Below are 14,185 nucleotides of genomic sequence, written 5' to 3'. Positions count from 1 at the left end.
ACTTCTTCTTCAAATCTGCGAGCAGGAAAATAGGAAGAGTAATGCGATAACAGCCGGTCCTTCAACAAGGAGGCCTCATCATTACTTATCAGTTGCAGGGCATTCACAATGAGATTGACATCCTCTTTGGTCAGTGGAAATGTCATGGGAGATGTTGTGTTCCAAAAAAGGCAGATTTCGGGTGGATGTTGTAGACGTTGAGCAGGGGTTCCCAAATTTGGTAATTCTAGACCTTGTAGCACCTTTGCACTGTAGGGAGTATCCCTACGCTAGGCTCATATCCACCACTTTTCCGATGCATCAGGCATCCATCTGACATCCATCCGACACCTATCCATTCCATCCAATACACATCCGCTTTTCGGATGACATGCGGATACCTTCAGATCTCCCCCTATAGCTCGCACATCCACCGCATCCATCCTGTCCACGTCCATTCTACCTCATTGGTACGTACTCACATGCATTTTCTTGTTACTGACTGAACACAGACATATCCTCTCACACTCCAGTATTTTTTGGATAGCTTATGGCACGGTCTAGACTCGCTACCTATATATCTATGTTCCTTGAAAATACTGTACCCTATAAGCATGGAGGGTTTCGAAAAATACTTACTTCATGTAACTTCCTCCCACTTTTCCTGCACCTTACCAGAAGGTCACTTTGACTTATACCCACTATCCATCCAACATTTAATGAACTTCCTTTGACCTTGATTCGCATCCTGTCCGATCTGCAAGTGCCATCCGCTCCATCCAACGAATCCGTACGTTTCACATCTGATCTGCTTCATCCGCTTTTGCGGATCTTTCATCCTGTAGGGTCGTTTTAGACAGAGACTGGTATTCCCCAGTAGCAATCCCCTTAAGGGTCAAATGCACTTGTTCCCAAGCGAGGCAGCAGGCAGCGAAGACCCAACTGTGTAGTAGATAGATTTCACTCCGCTGCACTTGTTGTACCCACAACTGGAGCCCACCGCGAGGGGATCATCTGGGAAGCTAGCAGTCACTTTAGACCCATTCCTATCTGCTTTCTATCCGTTTTTCTTTCTATCTGTTCCAATCCACTTTTTATCCGTCTTTTATCTGTTCCGATCCACTTCACTGTCAAGGAATCGCACATAGCGTTCCTCAACCCGGTCCTAACGCCTAACACTTGCACCCTGCATAGAAATGTCATCCGCAATGAGCTTCATGCCTCCGAGCACATCGGACATCGCACCACGATTTACTGGTATCACTTCAGAACTACTCCCCTTCTTCCATGAAGTTGCACGATTAGCAGATATCGTTGGATTATTGGATCCGGCTCACATCAAGGCAGCCCTGCGGTACACAGAAGAGGACGAGGCAGACCTATGGACCTACCAGGAGGAATCACGCGGTGATAACTATGAGGAGTTCGCTAATGCAGTCTTGCAACTTTACCCAGGATTCCGGGGTACGCGCTACTATCGACAGGAACCAGTCGAAGTCATCATCGACGAAGCATCGGAAGCTAAGTCCCCTGCACCCGACCCATCCGCTGAGGTATCCGCATGCATCACGGATGATTTACCCTCTGAGGAATACGTCCATTGGAGCGACATATTTGACCCTTTTACAGATGAATCGACATTTATTGACGAACTACCATTCTTTGACGACATCGAACCATCCACTATTTCACAGGCATCGGATAGCGGATCAGATACTTACCCACAGATCATCGCGCCACTAGCCAGCTCAACCCATCTGCTTGTAGACTTGAATCCATCCGACAAAACTGCACATATTACTAACGAATCCGCTTTATCCGATTTTCCGTCCACCGTTTTCGCATCACATGACCCTAGCTCGCTCCCAGTACTCCGTGTAGTTACTGAGGAAGCAGGTGTCATGGATGTCGATTTTCCATCCGCCGTTTTTGCATTGCATGACCCTAGCTTGCTTCCAGTACTCCGTGTAGTTACTGAGGAGGCAGGTGTCATGGATGTCGATTTTCCATCCGCTGTTTTAATCGTTGCATTCATATTGCGGGTTCTGTCTATTTTACGTCCGGGTCTCTCAAGGAGACATCTCGAGTTTAGTTCCGCATTTCCATCCGATGATTTTCGGGTCATCCGGGATATTCCCGATGATCGCATAGGGTTATTAGCATCGTACCCACACAGTCATTTTAACAATCCGCATCGGATAGAATTCAGTTCCGACCCGCAGTCACACAAAGCCTATCAATCTGTGTCTACCCTGCACATGTCACCATCACACATCTCATCCGCACTTTCTGCACTTAGGATACGTCAGATAGCATTGATCCAAACCTTACAGGAAACCATGCACACTGCATTCCAAGCACATGACCAACCTCCATTGCATGCACCCGCACCATCCGATACGACCCGCTCCCATACATCCGATACTGGGATACATCTGAACGAGCGGATCCCTTGTATAGTCCAACAGTCATATTGGTACCAAGTTCACCCATCCGCTACACCCATCATTCGCATTGCCCCTCATCATCACACATTGAGCACAGATTGACAAACACAAGAGTACATCTCGCCGGGTACTAGCCTGCCATCTGAATACAACATCTCGGATCATATGGTAGGAATGGATGTTGACAAGTCAGACGAAGAGGAACCCGATCCCAACAAGGGCGCATAAACAATCATTTCCTGCATATCATCCAACCATCATCCATTCATCATCCATTCATCACCCATTCATCGCCCGCTACCCATCCGACCCGTCTGTCACCCGATCCATCTGTCATCCGCCAATCACCCATCCATCATCTGCCCATTATCCGTCCATATCATCCATCCCCTTATCATCCACATTGATGTTTCATCCAATGATCCTTTCCTCATTGCATTCTCGATCTGTTCTCGATTGCCACCTGTCCGATCTGTTCATCATCCGACACTCATGCACTACCCATCTGACCCATCTGATCCACCCATGCTATCCGTCCGTCACCCATCCATCACCTGATCCATCCACCATCCGATCCAATTTGACAACCCGATCACACTCGTATATGCCCAGCTACCTGATCACTTTCCACGTCACTCAGATGACCAGGAGGTCATCATGCAAAGTCCGAGGGAGGAATACATGGGAGAACCAGATCACAAATTTTGCGCATTTTCATGCTCAATTCCTGCATCTAACTTGACACCCTTACAGTACATATCCACTAACCCGAAATCATAGAACAACAACCGCAAAAACAAGTACTTAGTATCCGTTTTACCCCGGGTTTCGTCCGGTGATCTTTTTCTCGATCTGTTCTTGATCCGTCATTGATCCGTCCCCTATCCGACTCACATCCGCATAGACATCCGCTATATACTCACCATCCGATCCGATTAGACAGTAAGTGCACGCATAAACCACAAAAGATTTGTTTTACTTCGAATGCATGAAGCGGCACCATGCACATTTTATTTCATGTTATACATATTCATCTGTTACATCCGAAGCACACCATCCACAGATACTCAAGAAGAACAGGGATAACAACAGTTAACGAAGACAAGTCGGATGAGTTATCCGCAGACCACTCATATCATTTCCGCTTTTTCATCGGATCCGCATACAACATTACTTACAATTGTTTACTCACACTACTTAGGTGCCAATGGGGATTAGAATCGGACAGGGACATGGATAAGGACATCGGATCAAGTACAACCAGTTATACAAAGAGTAGCATAAGAGCGGATTATTCTACAGTTCATCCACAAATTCATTGGATACGACACGAACACCTTACATGCGATCCGCCAACTTCGCCTCCATCTTCCTCAGGTCATCCGCCAACTCATATGCCAATTCATACATCTTCAAAAGCTTACCTTGCACCTTGCGCAATCCGTGACAAAGCTCCTCATTTTCCATCCGCATTTTCGACTTCTCATCCTCATATTCATCGACATTGATTGCGTGCCCTTTTCCCTTGTTAGTCTGACGAGTAGGACGGGGACGAATATGACGAGGCGGCAGATCGGCTGCAACCTCAGACTCCCCATCCGACGAAGCATCCTTAGCAGCAGAGTCCAGAGTAGGAGACGAGACCGTGCGACGGATAGACCCGCCCACAGACGCACTGACTGCAGATGCCCTGCTACCATTGGCCTTCTCTCTACACGCTACACACAAACCCGTCAGCCATCCGCCAGTAGTATCCGATACCTATCCGATGCCCATCCGACACTCACCTGCAGAACGAGAACCTGTCGCATAGTCACACATTTGTTTTGCAGAGCGGCAGGAAGTGCAACCCTGACCCTTCGGACCCTCACAGACGATTTCCTTTGCCTGGCATCGAGCGCATGGAGGAGTATGTATAATACGCGTCGGATCAATCGGAGCTTTAGCACTCATGCGCTAGCGAATGAGTATGGATTAATGCGGGTAGCCTAGATGCATAGAGATTCACTCACTGGTGGTAACTTCGATCAAGTTGCCCGAGAAACCCCAGGTATATCCGGGACGCTCACCTCCATCACTGACTTCTTCCTAGTCACCATCCCAGTCGCAACACTCATTGTGTCCTGCTGAATTGGCTCAGGCGTCCGGATAGCGGCTGCCTTCAACGCACTGACCTGTCCACAGAAGTGCTCATACATTGATTGACCCGCATCACCCGCAATCACTTCATCCGCGGATAGCCCAAGGACAATGCCCTTCCCCCTTCCAACTGTTATGCATGCCTCCAAGCGAGTCTACCATCCGATGAATTAGCACTAGAGAGTGTCACAACAGAGTCGGACGCACTGTCAGATCTACCCATAGCCGCATCCAATCCTCCTCCTCCAGCAACTCATCCTTATCATCCGGTACTGATTTAGCTGTACCCACTAGCCATTCATGGATCGCATCGAATTCGTGTCGGATACGTTCATCCTCATTCGAATCAGTTGCTAAAGCTGCAAAGGAAAAGCCAGACATGTCAAAAGATCGATAGAGATGTTGAGAGACAAAGGAAGGGGGGGAAAAGTTGAAAGAATAGAAGCACTACATGCCTTGCGCATGCATGTTTATCCGTCTTCTCGTGTTTCACATCCATCAGAAGTCCACAGCCGCGTTCTTGGGTTCCATTGTCATAGATCTGGAGATCCGGTTCATCTGATCTGCATCACGTGACCTTTCCACCAGAAAATCGATAAGTCCATTCACACTGGTACCAACTGACCAGGGATGGTCAGTATCTAAGTCCCCAGCAGGTGTAGGGAGTATCCCTATGCTAGGCTCGTATCCACCACTTTTCCGATGCATCAGGCATCCATCTGACATCCATCCGACACCTATCCATTCCATCCAATACACATCCGCTTTTCGGACGACATGCGGATACCTTCAGATCTCCCCCTATAGCTTGTGCATCCGCTGCATCTGTCCTGTCCACGTCCATTCTACCTCATTGGTACGTACTCACATGCATTTTCTTGTTACTGACTGAACACAGACATATCCTCTCACACTCCAGTATTTTTTGGATAGCTTATGGCACGGTCTAGACTCGCTACCTATATATCTATGTTCCTTGAAAATACTGTACCCTATAAGCATGGAGGGTTTCGAAAAATACTTACTTCATGTAACTTCCTCCCACTTTTCCTGCACCTTACCAGAAGGTCACTTTGACTTATACCCACTATCCATCCAACATTTAATGAACTTCCTTTGACCTTGATTCGCATCCTGTCCGATCTGCAAGTGCCATCCGCTCCATCCAACGAATCCGTACGTTTCACATCCTATCCGTTTCATCCACTTTTGCGGATCTTTCATCCTATAGGGTCACTTTAGACAGAGACTAGTATTCCCCAGTAGCAATCCCCTTAAGGGTCGAACGCACTTGTTCCCAAGCGAGGCAGCAGGCAGCAAAGACCCAACTGTGTAGTAGATAGATTTCACTCCGCTGCACTTGTTGTACCCACAGCGCCCCCAACCAGCACAAAATTCCCACACTTATAGCATGGATTGCTTATACCGTGCATTCCCAAGTTCAACATAGGTCAGAGTCTTTGCCAGCTGTTACAGGGACCCTCAGACCCCTATCATCTCCGCCAAACATCACTGTCACAACCACATCACAACACATGACAGATGACATCACCGGCACGTGACTAAACTACAGAGCACAGCATGACAGCTGTTGGAGCATGACAGCTCTAGACTGAACCTAGACCGGGATCAATAGAAGCCGCGCGCTTCTCCCTTATCGCCCCTACCAATACACCGGTACTGACTATCATTTATCCTATCGCTTATCATAACAGATAGCGTTATCTGACTTGGACACCTGCTGCTGTGCCGGTACCATACCCTGGACCCTTACCGTTGAACCGGTACCCTTATCTCTGAGTCCTTATGACTCACATAGACGCTTACCTAGTTGGGATGCTTTCTGGCCACCCAAGCCTACCCTGAACTCATAGGATGATACCTATATATACCACTGTAGTTAGACCATGTATTTCTCTAACTTGATCTTCACTTGTGATATATGACTCTAGCTTCTACCATTGAAACTTCAGTCAGTCATTCTGGATGGATAGCCTCCATTCAGTCTTCCATCGTCCTGGTGCTTCATGAAGTGGACACAGGATCAACCCTATCAAGTGCACTGTTGGAAAGCCAGGCTTTCCTGTAACACCAGCTAGTCTTCCTGACCTGGTCTGCACTGATTGTAATTGAAATCTATCTTTGCAATCAATGGGATCAGTGCCAGCTGAAATGATGGCTGCTGAGTGTGCAAGGCTAAGTCCTCCCACTTGAAGCTTTGAAGCCTTCCATCAGATCAGCGAAGTTTCATATGATCCACTGCAACTTCACAGCATACAACGTGTAAGTAGAACATGGTGAGTAACAGCTCAACTGTGGTTTGACTGCGGTGATGAAACTCACGCATGGGAAATTTCTTTTCTTTACAAGCCCAACCAACCCCACCTCCAAGAGACAATTCAAAATTGAGTTCAACATCATGTAGGGCCCAAACTTATGATCTTTCTAGCAGTGTAACTGACATTCTGCTCACCAGCATGACTCCATTTGGGGATATGGAGCCACAAACTTCATATATCCCCAAGTCTCTGACCCCATCATGCTGCAGTTGCAATTGCAGTTCGGCCACTATGGGGCTCACAGATGTCCTTGGGATTCGTGTCTCCTGTTGCATGGTCCATTTTCCAATCCCAAATTCCTCAATGATAATATAATAAACCAAACGAAGCTCACCTTCATCAAGGAGCTGACAAAACTTTGAGTGAAGCAGATGCGATCCGTCAGTACCCTAAGTGACGTGGATCGGGTCCACAGATACACCTAAGTAAAGCGGATAGGATCCGCACTCAGCCGCTGCCAAAGGAGGCAATAGAAATGACTGTATTCACCTAAGTAAAGTGGATAGGATCCGCACTACTCTAGATTAGCCACACTGTGGTATAAATGAATGTAAGTGAAGACATACCTCAGCCGCTGCCAAAGGAGGCGATAGAAATGACTGAGGGAAAGTATGTACCAAAGCACCTCTGATATATGGGCAAAAACCCGCTTGCTAACCGACCATGCGTATTGCCTATGAGTCCATGACTTGTATCGAACGCACTCACTATTACATGTACACCCGAAACATTCCAAAACAATCCAATGCACCTTATTACGTATCCGAGTGCATGCACTTGCATCCGGCCATGCATGCGGGTGACAGATCATCCATGCGTGCATGGGCGAGCATCGGATGGGAGACGGATACCCGCAGATGGGTTTAGGATGGGTCGGATGGATGTGGGATATTATCTGGTTTTGTCAGGAGCGCCAGTATCACGATTCGTTTTCTGTGCTCAGGGAGGCACTTGTTAGCAGTACTGTGGCCAGGCTATCGGACACCAACCTGAGGGACATAGCCCATGTTATGCAGGACAGGGGCACCAAATCCCTGTGCGAGGAAACTCGTGCCAACATCGAGGAGGGGAAGAAGTTTGTGGAGAATTACCTTGTTGAGCATCATGACATCCCCGAAGATGATGCTCGAGTGGTGACAACAAAGTGGTATGATGAGGTATGTACCTACCATTGGCGATAAGTTTGCGACCCATTGATGCAAACTACTACTTTGACAGGTTGTTGAATGTCGTCTCTACTCCAGAAACAATGGTCGTGAATTCGATAAGCTGTTGCTGCAAGGAGGTATGATGAGTTGGTGGGAAACCAGATACTGCCCTGCTTTGCTTGGGGGTGACAAGCTTAGGGAGAAAGATGTGGTCAAATTTTTTAACAATGTTTGTAATATCTGATCCTGTAGCTTGACTTGATATTCATGCGTGTCTCATAGACTGGTGTTGCCATGGGTAAGATGATTGTTGAGGTTCAGGGCTATGACATGGTCGAAACGCTCAGTAAGGATGAACGGGAGTGGCGCGACACTAGCACCACGCTTGTCTTCCCCTTGAGTGGTGCCAACATCACATCTCGCCATGGGTCCAGGTCTTGCAAGCCCAACACTGTCTTGATGAAGCAGGCACCTCACACGGACACCTTTCAGTGGGCCAACTTCATCTCTGTGATGGAAATCAAGTACCGTGATAACTCGAAGCTCAACAGCAATATGATCAGCTACATGGGTGAAATTGCACGTCTTGTTCTGACCAACCAAATCAATCGACAATACTTCGTGGGTTTGAACTTGTTGGGTTCTAATCTCTCCATCTGCGTGCACACCCGTGGAGGATCGAGCATCACTGAGCCCATTGACATCTATCGGGATGTTGAGAAGTACTTGAAAATCATCGCTTGGTTCAAGTACACAGATTTGGAACTTTTGGGTTACAATATGTCCATCTCGGAAAAGCCTGGGGGCAGTGTGGGGAACGTCCCCACTGTAGGCCCGTATCCCATATAATTCCCATGCCTTCCCACCATTTTCCCGTGCATTCTGCTACCATCCTGCTACCCATCCGCATCTTCCCCAAGCCGTCCGCTACACAGAACCAAGTGGAACCCAGCGGAACCCAGCGGAACAATCGCGTACTATACACATCATATCCTTTTAGCCTTCAGAACGTCCTCCTCCGTCCTGTCCTTGTCCTTCCATCCTCACTGGTGAGTACTGGCTACATTCCCAGTGTCACTAACATGTTCCTATCTCATTTCCCATGTGTTATGGTACTTATATGGATCCTTCCGCTACTCAGGACCGATTCCTTATCTCACAGCCTCACCTGGTTGTAGCATAGCGCACTTCAGAACCCCTTCCTATATAGGTGGCAATAGATGGGATCTTAGTTTTTTACCTTCTGATAGACTCGACTCCACTTCTACTTACAGAGTACTTCCCAGTACTCCACTCACTGTCTAAAATATCTTCCTGAATCTATTCCTGATCACATTGCATCGTTCCCGCCCTCATGAGTTCCGCTCGAAACGCCCGACATCGGATCCGACGACTTGGAGCAAGTACCAGACACAAGCCTGGTCTGACTTTGCCCAATCATCCTCCTGCAGGCTTGTAGTTTCTTTTCCCTCTGTTTGTTCCCCATTAGTTCTGTTTGTTCCCCGTTTGTTCTGTTTGTTCCCCGTTAGTTCCGTTCATCGCGCATTAGTTCTGCTCGTCACACGCTGAGTTCCGCTCGTTGGGAACCCTCCACATCTTTGTGTTCCCAGTCCTAGTAAGGACCGGAACCCTTCAGGTCGCTAGACAGAGTCTAGTCTTTGTTTCCTCGCACTTATTTGAGGACTTGCTACCCAGTAGCAATCCCCTCGGGACGAGTATAAGCCTCGCACCCTTATTAGACTTCTGATCCACACAGAGTCTATTTTCCTCACCCACAACTGGAGCCCACCGCGAGGGGACCATCTGGAATGACTAGCAGGTCACTTAGACCCACTCTGGCTCGTTTAGACCTCACGGAACTACGAAAAGCATTCCAAGACCTTCACTTATCACCCGAAGATATCCTTGTTTCAGTCCCAGATGACTTAGCGCAACACTCCCAACCCCCAATTACCCTGTCGTCAAGCGATGAAAGTTTGCATCTTACCCCGTCTAATTCCTCCTCATCTGCACTTTCATCTCTGCCTTCTACATCCACTTCCATTCCAGGGCAGGAACCAGAGTTACCAAGCCCGCAAACTTTGGACCTGTTTTTTCATCCGCTCCCGTCACACCCAGCTAACAATATCCCCGCAAGTCCCCATCCAGCCAATCCCCATACGGACCCTTCGGTCCCGACTCCCCCAGCCGCACCCGCTTTCATTTCCCTTACCCCCGTTCAGCCCCCGCAACCGCAACAATCTATTCCTATCCCATTACCCCCGGTACCTATGGCCGCTATCCCCTACAGGATGCCCCTTGGTGGCACAAGCACCGCTCCCAAGTTTGACGGAACCGCAGCACAACTCAGCTGTTTCCTTGCAGATGTCGCCTATCTCGCAGATCAGGCCGTATTGACTGAACTGGAACACATCAAAGCTGTGATGTGGTATGCTAATTTAGATGATGCTGAAACATGGGCCTGTCTGCCCGAATCTAAGGGATTACTCCTCATCGACTTCGTAACCGCAGTAAAAAAGTTATATCCGGGTTGTGAAGGTGATTGACACTTCACACCGGCGGACCTCACGGGACTATCAGCCGAGCAGGCCTGCACCCCCATGCGCTCCCAGGTAGAGCTCGGGGATTATTATAGGAAGTTCCTCCGCATATCCACATTCCTCATAGACAAGAAGTGCCTAGCGGAGACCGAGCGGGACTGTCTCTTTTTAGATGGGATCTGCAAGGACGTCAACAAGCTTATCCACGCCCGTCTAGCGATCAAGTTACCCGACCACCACCCCAACGAACCCTACCCAGTAGCAAGAGCAATCGAGGCAGGAGAATTCCTACTCCCGGGCACCACCCCATCAACCCCGCCAGTACCCGTCAAAGCCCCGTTTGTTCCGCAGCGATCGGCCGCTCCAGCACCCCTGGCGCAACCGACCCAACCGACGCTACCACCTCTGCCGATCCATCAGCAACCCAGTCTGGGAACGGTAATTAAACAGGAGTATTCATTCTGCCAAGCCCAAGGGCCTAGGCCCTGCATGTTTTGCAGAGGAACCGATCATTTTGTACGGAGATGCGCAGAAGCGGAGACATACATCTGTGATGGTAAGTGTAAACACCACGCAATCAGTGGCCAGATTTGTATGCCAGACAGGGGATGGATCCCTGGGCATCTGAGCGAGGGTAGAACCCTAAAGGAATGTATTGACGGTCATGTACAGGACCCTGCATCCGCTACATCACCCCATATCCCGTGGAGCCAGCGCGATCCGCCACCCCATATGAATGTAACCACAGGAATGTTTTGTCACACTGGTCCTGACGAAGAGGTTATGTTGGAAGTAGAACCCTCTGTGTATCTGACCACTCGGGCGGAACCCGAGTCAGACGACAATGATGAGGATGCCTGCTTTGTTAAGGCATTCAGCCTCGCATGGGCCGCAACCCAGTCTTCCAGGCTGGCCCCCAAGTCCGACAAGAAGGGCAAGACCGTCCGCTTTGACGGAGTCGACATACCCATGATGTGGTCACGCGTGGGGCCCGCCTCTAAACAGCCTACCGTGACGGAGGAGATCGTATCTCCTGCAGTCCAAGCATCGACCAGCAAGGGGAAGGCACCAGCAGTCGCCCCTGCTGCATTACTACCATTTAGCATGCCTGCCCCGAAGCCAGTCAATACTCCCTGCATCACGCAGCCACCATCCGCATCTACCAGTTCGTTTCCTGCTGATTCAACACGTACTAACACACCTTCCTCCGTTCCGTCGTCGAGCCAATATAGGTATGCATTTGAACTAGAAGACAAGGGCACGGACGCTTGGGTCCTCAGTTGGGTCCTCGATTCCTCTGTCTCTGTTCCTGTCAGGGAGTTGTTCGCAATCGCACCAGACTTCCGTAAACAGTTCCGGGATCTTACTACCACGCGACAGGTGATGAATGGGACCGTCCTTGTAAACGGGCTCACTAGTTGCCCGGAAAACGAGGAGTTTGTCAGGGGATTTGAGGACTACGTCACCCGCGACGACTGGGGACATGTAGTAGGCGAGCACTTTGAGCCCCTGCGATGCATTGAAGTGACCGTCCATGGGAAGCGGGTCCTCACCTGTGTCCTGGACCAGGGAGCAGAAGTCATTGTCATGCCCTGGTCCATTTGGCAGGCGCTAGGCATACCCCTTCGTTCTGACCATCAGACCACCATGGAGTCCGTCAATACTTCAAAGGACGCTACCCTGGGCGTCATCGAAAACTTGTCCTTTGATTTTGGGGCAGGGGAAATGTTTTTCCAAGTCCAAGTCGTCGAGCAGGCTAACTTTAAGGTCCTGTTGGGGCGTCCATTCTTCAAGTTGACGAGTTGCCATACTACGGATCTCCTCAGCGGGGAACAGGACGTAACACTTACTGACCCTAACACAAGCTGTGAGATCAAGCTTCCGACCCGCGCGTGGTCTAAGCCCTGCACGCGCTGTGGTTCCGGACAGCACTGTTCCGAGCATCCCAAATGAGGGGAAAGGGATTTTTGATTTTTGATGAGCTGCTAGACCCGTGGGGAGATTCAAATCCAATAGTCGAAGTTACACATCCACTTTCCCTGTCTCCATTTCATTCTCGTTCTGTCCGTCCGTCACTCTTAAGGAGCTCATCCATCCATGCATATTCCTATGAATCCACGAGTCCGCATTCTGAGAAGTATTCGTATCTCACATCGACCCAGTCCGTGTTCAATCCTGCAGCCATTGATGTGTTCAATTCTGTTTATTCCTATGATTCTGCCCGTCATGCGCTGGTGTACAAACCAGTTGTGAAGAAAGTGCGGATAGTGCCCACCACGATGCCCAAAGAATTTAGGGTCGTGCATCGGCTCCCAGATGATCCGTTAGCAGGCATGCCTGAATTACCCATATTCCCCCCCGATTTTGTTCCGGGGGTCCACTATATGGAAGAGCGGATGGGAGCATTAGACCTTGATCCGGCCAATTGGTTATGGCCAGAGGAACTCAAACTGATCCATTGGCTAGTCCACATCCATGAACGGGCATTTGCTTGGGGTGCTGCAGAATGCAGGTGCCTTAACGAAGATTATTTTCCAGCATATAAAATCCCCACAGTTCCGCATATCCCATGGGTTCAATGCAACATCCCCATCCCTCTCGCAATCCTAACGGAAGTCATCCGCATCATCAAGGAGAAAATCGATTCGGGTGTATACGAGCCATCCACAGCCGCATACCATTCCTGCTGGTTCTGCGTCGTGAAGAAGGACAGGAAGTCATTGTGGCTTGTCCACGACCTCCAACCCCTGAATGCAGTAACCATCCGCGATGCATCCGTCCCTCCGTTCGTCGAGCATCTCGCGGAATCATTTGCTGGGTATGCAGTATATGGTATGATGGACCTATACTCGGGTTACGACCAGCATCCGCTCCATGAGGAGTCCCAGGACCTCACTACCTTTGGAACACCCCTTGGCCCCCATCAACTCACTACCATTCCGCAAGGACATGCCGATGCAGTCCAAGTCTACCAAGCTGATACCGCATTCATCCTCCAGCACGAAATCCCGGACTATACTTTCCCCTTCATCGACGACGTACCCATCAAATCAGTTAAGACCCAGTACCAACAGGATGACGGATCCTACGAAACCATTCCCAGGAACCCGGGGATCCGTCGCTTCATATGGGAACATTGCCTGGTCATCAATCGGATCCTCCAACATCTCGAGAACGTCGGGGTCATGGTTTCCACATCAAAATTTGTACTAGCAGCTCCGTCAGCAGTAATTGTGGGACACATGTGCACCTTTGAGGGTCGCATCCCAGAAGAGTCCAAGGTCCAGAAGATCCGCGACTGGCCAGAGTGCAAGACCGCAACCCACGTCCATGGGTTCCTAGGAACCTGTGGGGTGCTTCGGATCTTCATCCGTAACTTCTCCCAGATCACCCGCCCACTCATCAACCTGACGAAGAAGGATGCTGTATTTGAGTGGGAAGTGGAACATCAACTCGCCATGCAGACCCTGAAGGACTCCATATTAGAGTCCCCCGCACTGCATCGGATCGACTATGAGTGCGGGTGGGAAGTCATCCTAGCCATCGATACCTCCAATATTGCTATCGGGTACATCCTGCTTCAGGTAGGGGCA

At 49.4% G+C, this 14,185-nt stretch overlaps 3 protein-coding genes across 3 annotated transcripts; 2 read left to right on the top strand and 1 right to left on the bottom strand.

Moving 5' to 3' along the window:
- Window positions 1-1,175: 1,175 nt before the first annotated feature.
- EDB91DRAFT_1076577 (uncharacterized protein) lies at window positions 1,176-2,528 on the top strand (the record flags this gene model as incomplete). Its single annotated transcript, XM_041314874.1, has 1 exon — window positions 1,176-2,528. The coding sequence occupies one exon, from the start codon at window positions 1,176-1,178 to the stop codon at window positions 2,526-2,528; it is 1,353 nt and encodes a 450-aa protein (XP_041184421.1).
- Window positions 2,529-3,764: 1,236 nt separating this feature from the next.
- Window positions 3,765-4,946, bottom strand: EDB91DRAFT_1076576 (uncharacterized protein; the record flags this gene model as incomplete). Its single annotated transcript, XM_041314873.1, has 5 exons — window positions 3,765-4,144; window positions 4,214-4,228; window positions 4,439-4,514; window positions 4,601-4,720; window positions 4,773-4,946. The coding sequence occupies 5 exons, from the start codon at window positions 4,944-4,946 to the stop codon at window positions 3,765-3,767; spliced, it is 765 nt and encodes a 254-aa protein (XP_041184420.1).
- Window positions 4,947-7,725: 2,779 nt separating this feature from the next.
- EDB91DRAFT_1241636 (uncharacterized protein) lies at window positions 7,726-8,901 on the top strand (the record flags this gene model as incomplete). Its single annotated transcript, XM_041322097.1, has 3 exons — window positions 7,726-8,061; window positions 8,123-8,281; window positions 8,335-8,901. 3 exons carry the CDS (start codon window positions 7,726-7,728, stop codon window positions 8,899-8,901), a joined length of 1,062 nt encoding a protein of 353 aa, XP_041184419.1.
- Between the last annotated feature and the right edge of the window lie 5,284 nt (window positions 8,902-14,185).

Source organism: Suillus paluster (genome assembly GCF_016628075.1).
Source record: "Suillus paluster strain FC165 chromosome Unknown EDB91scaffold_1, whole genome shotgun sequence".
NCBI lineage: Eukaryota > Fungi > Basidiomycota > Agaricomycetes > Boletales > Suillaceae > Suillus > Suillus paluster.
Note: the sequence above shows the minus strand (reverse complement) of the source record. Positions and strands in the feature narration are given on the sequence as shown.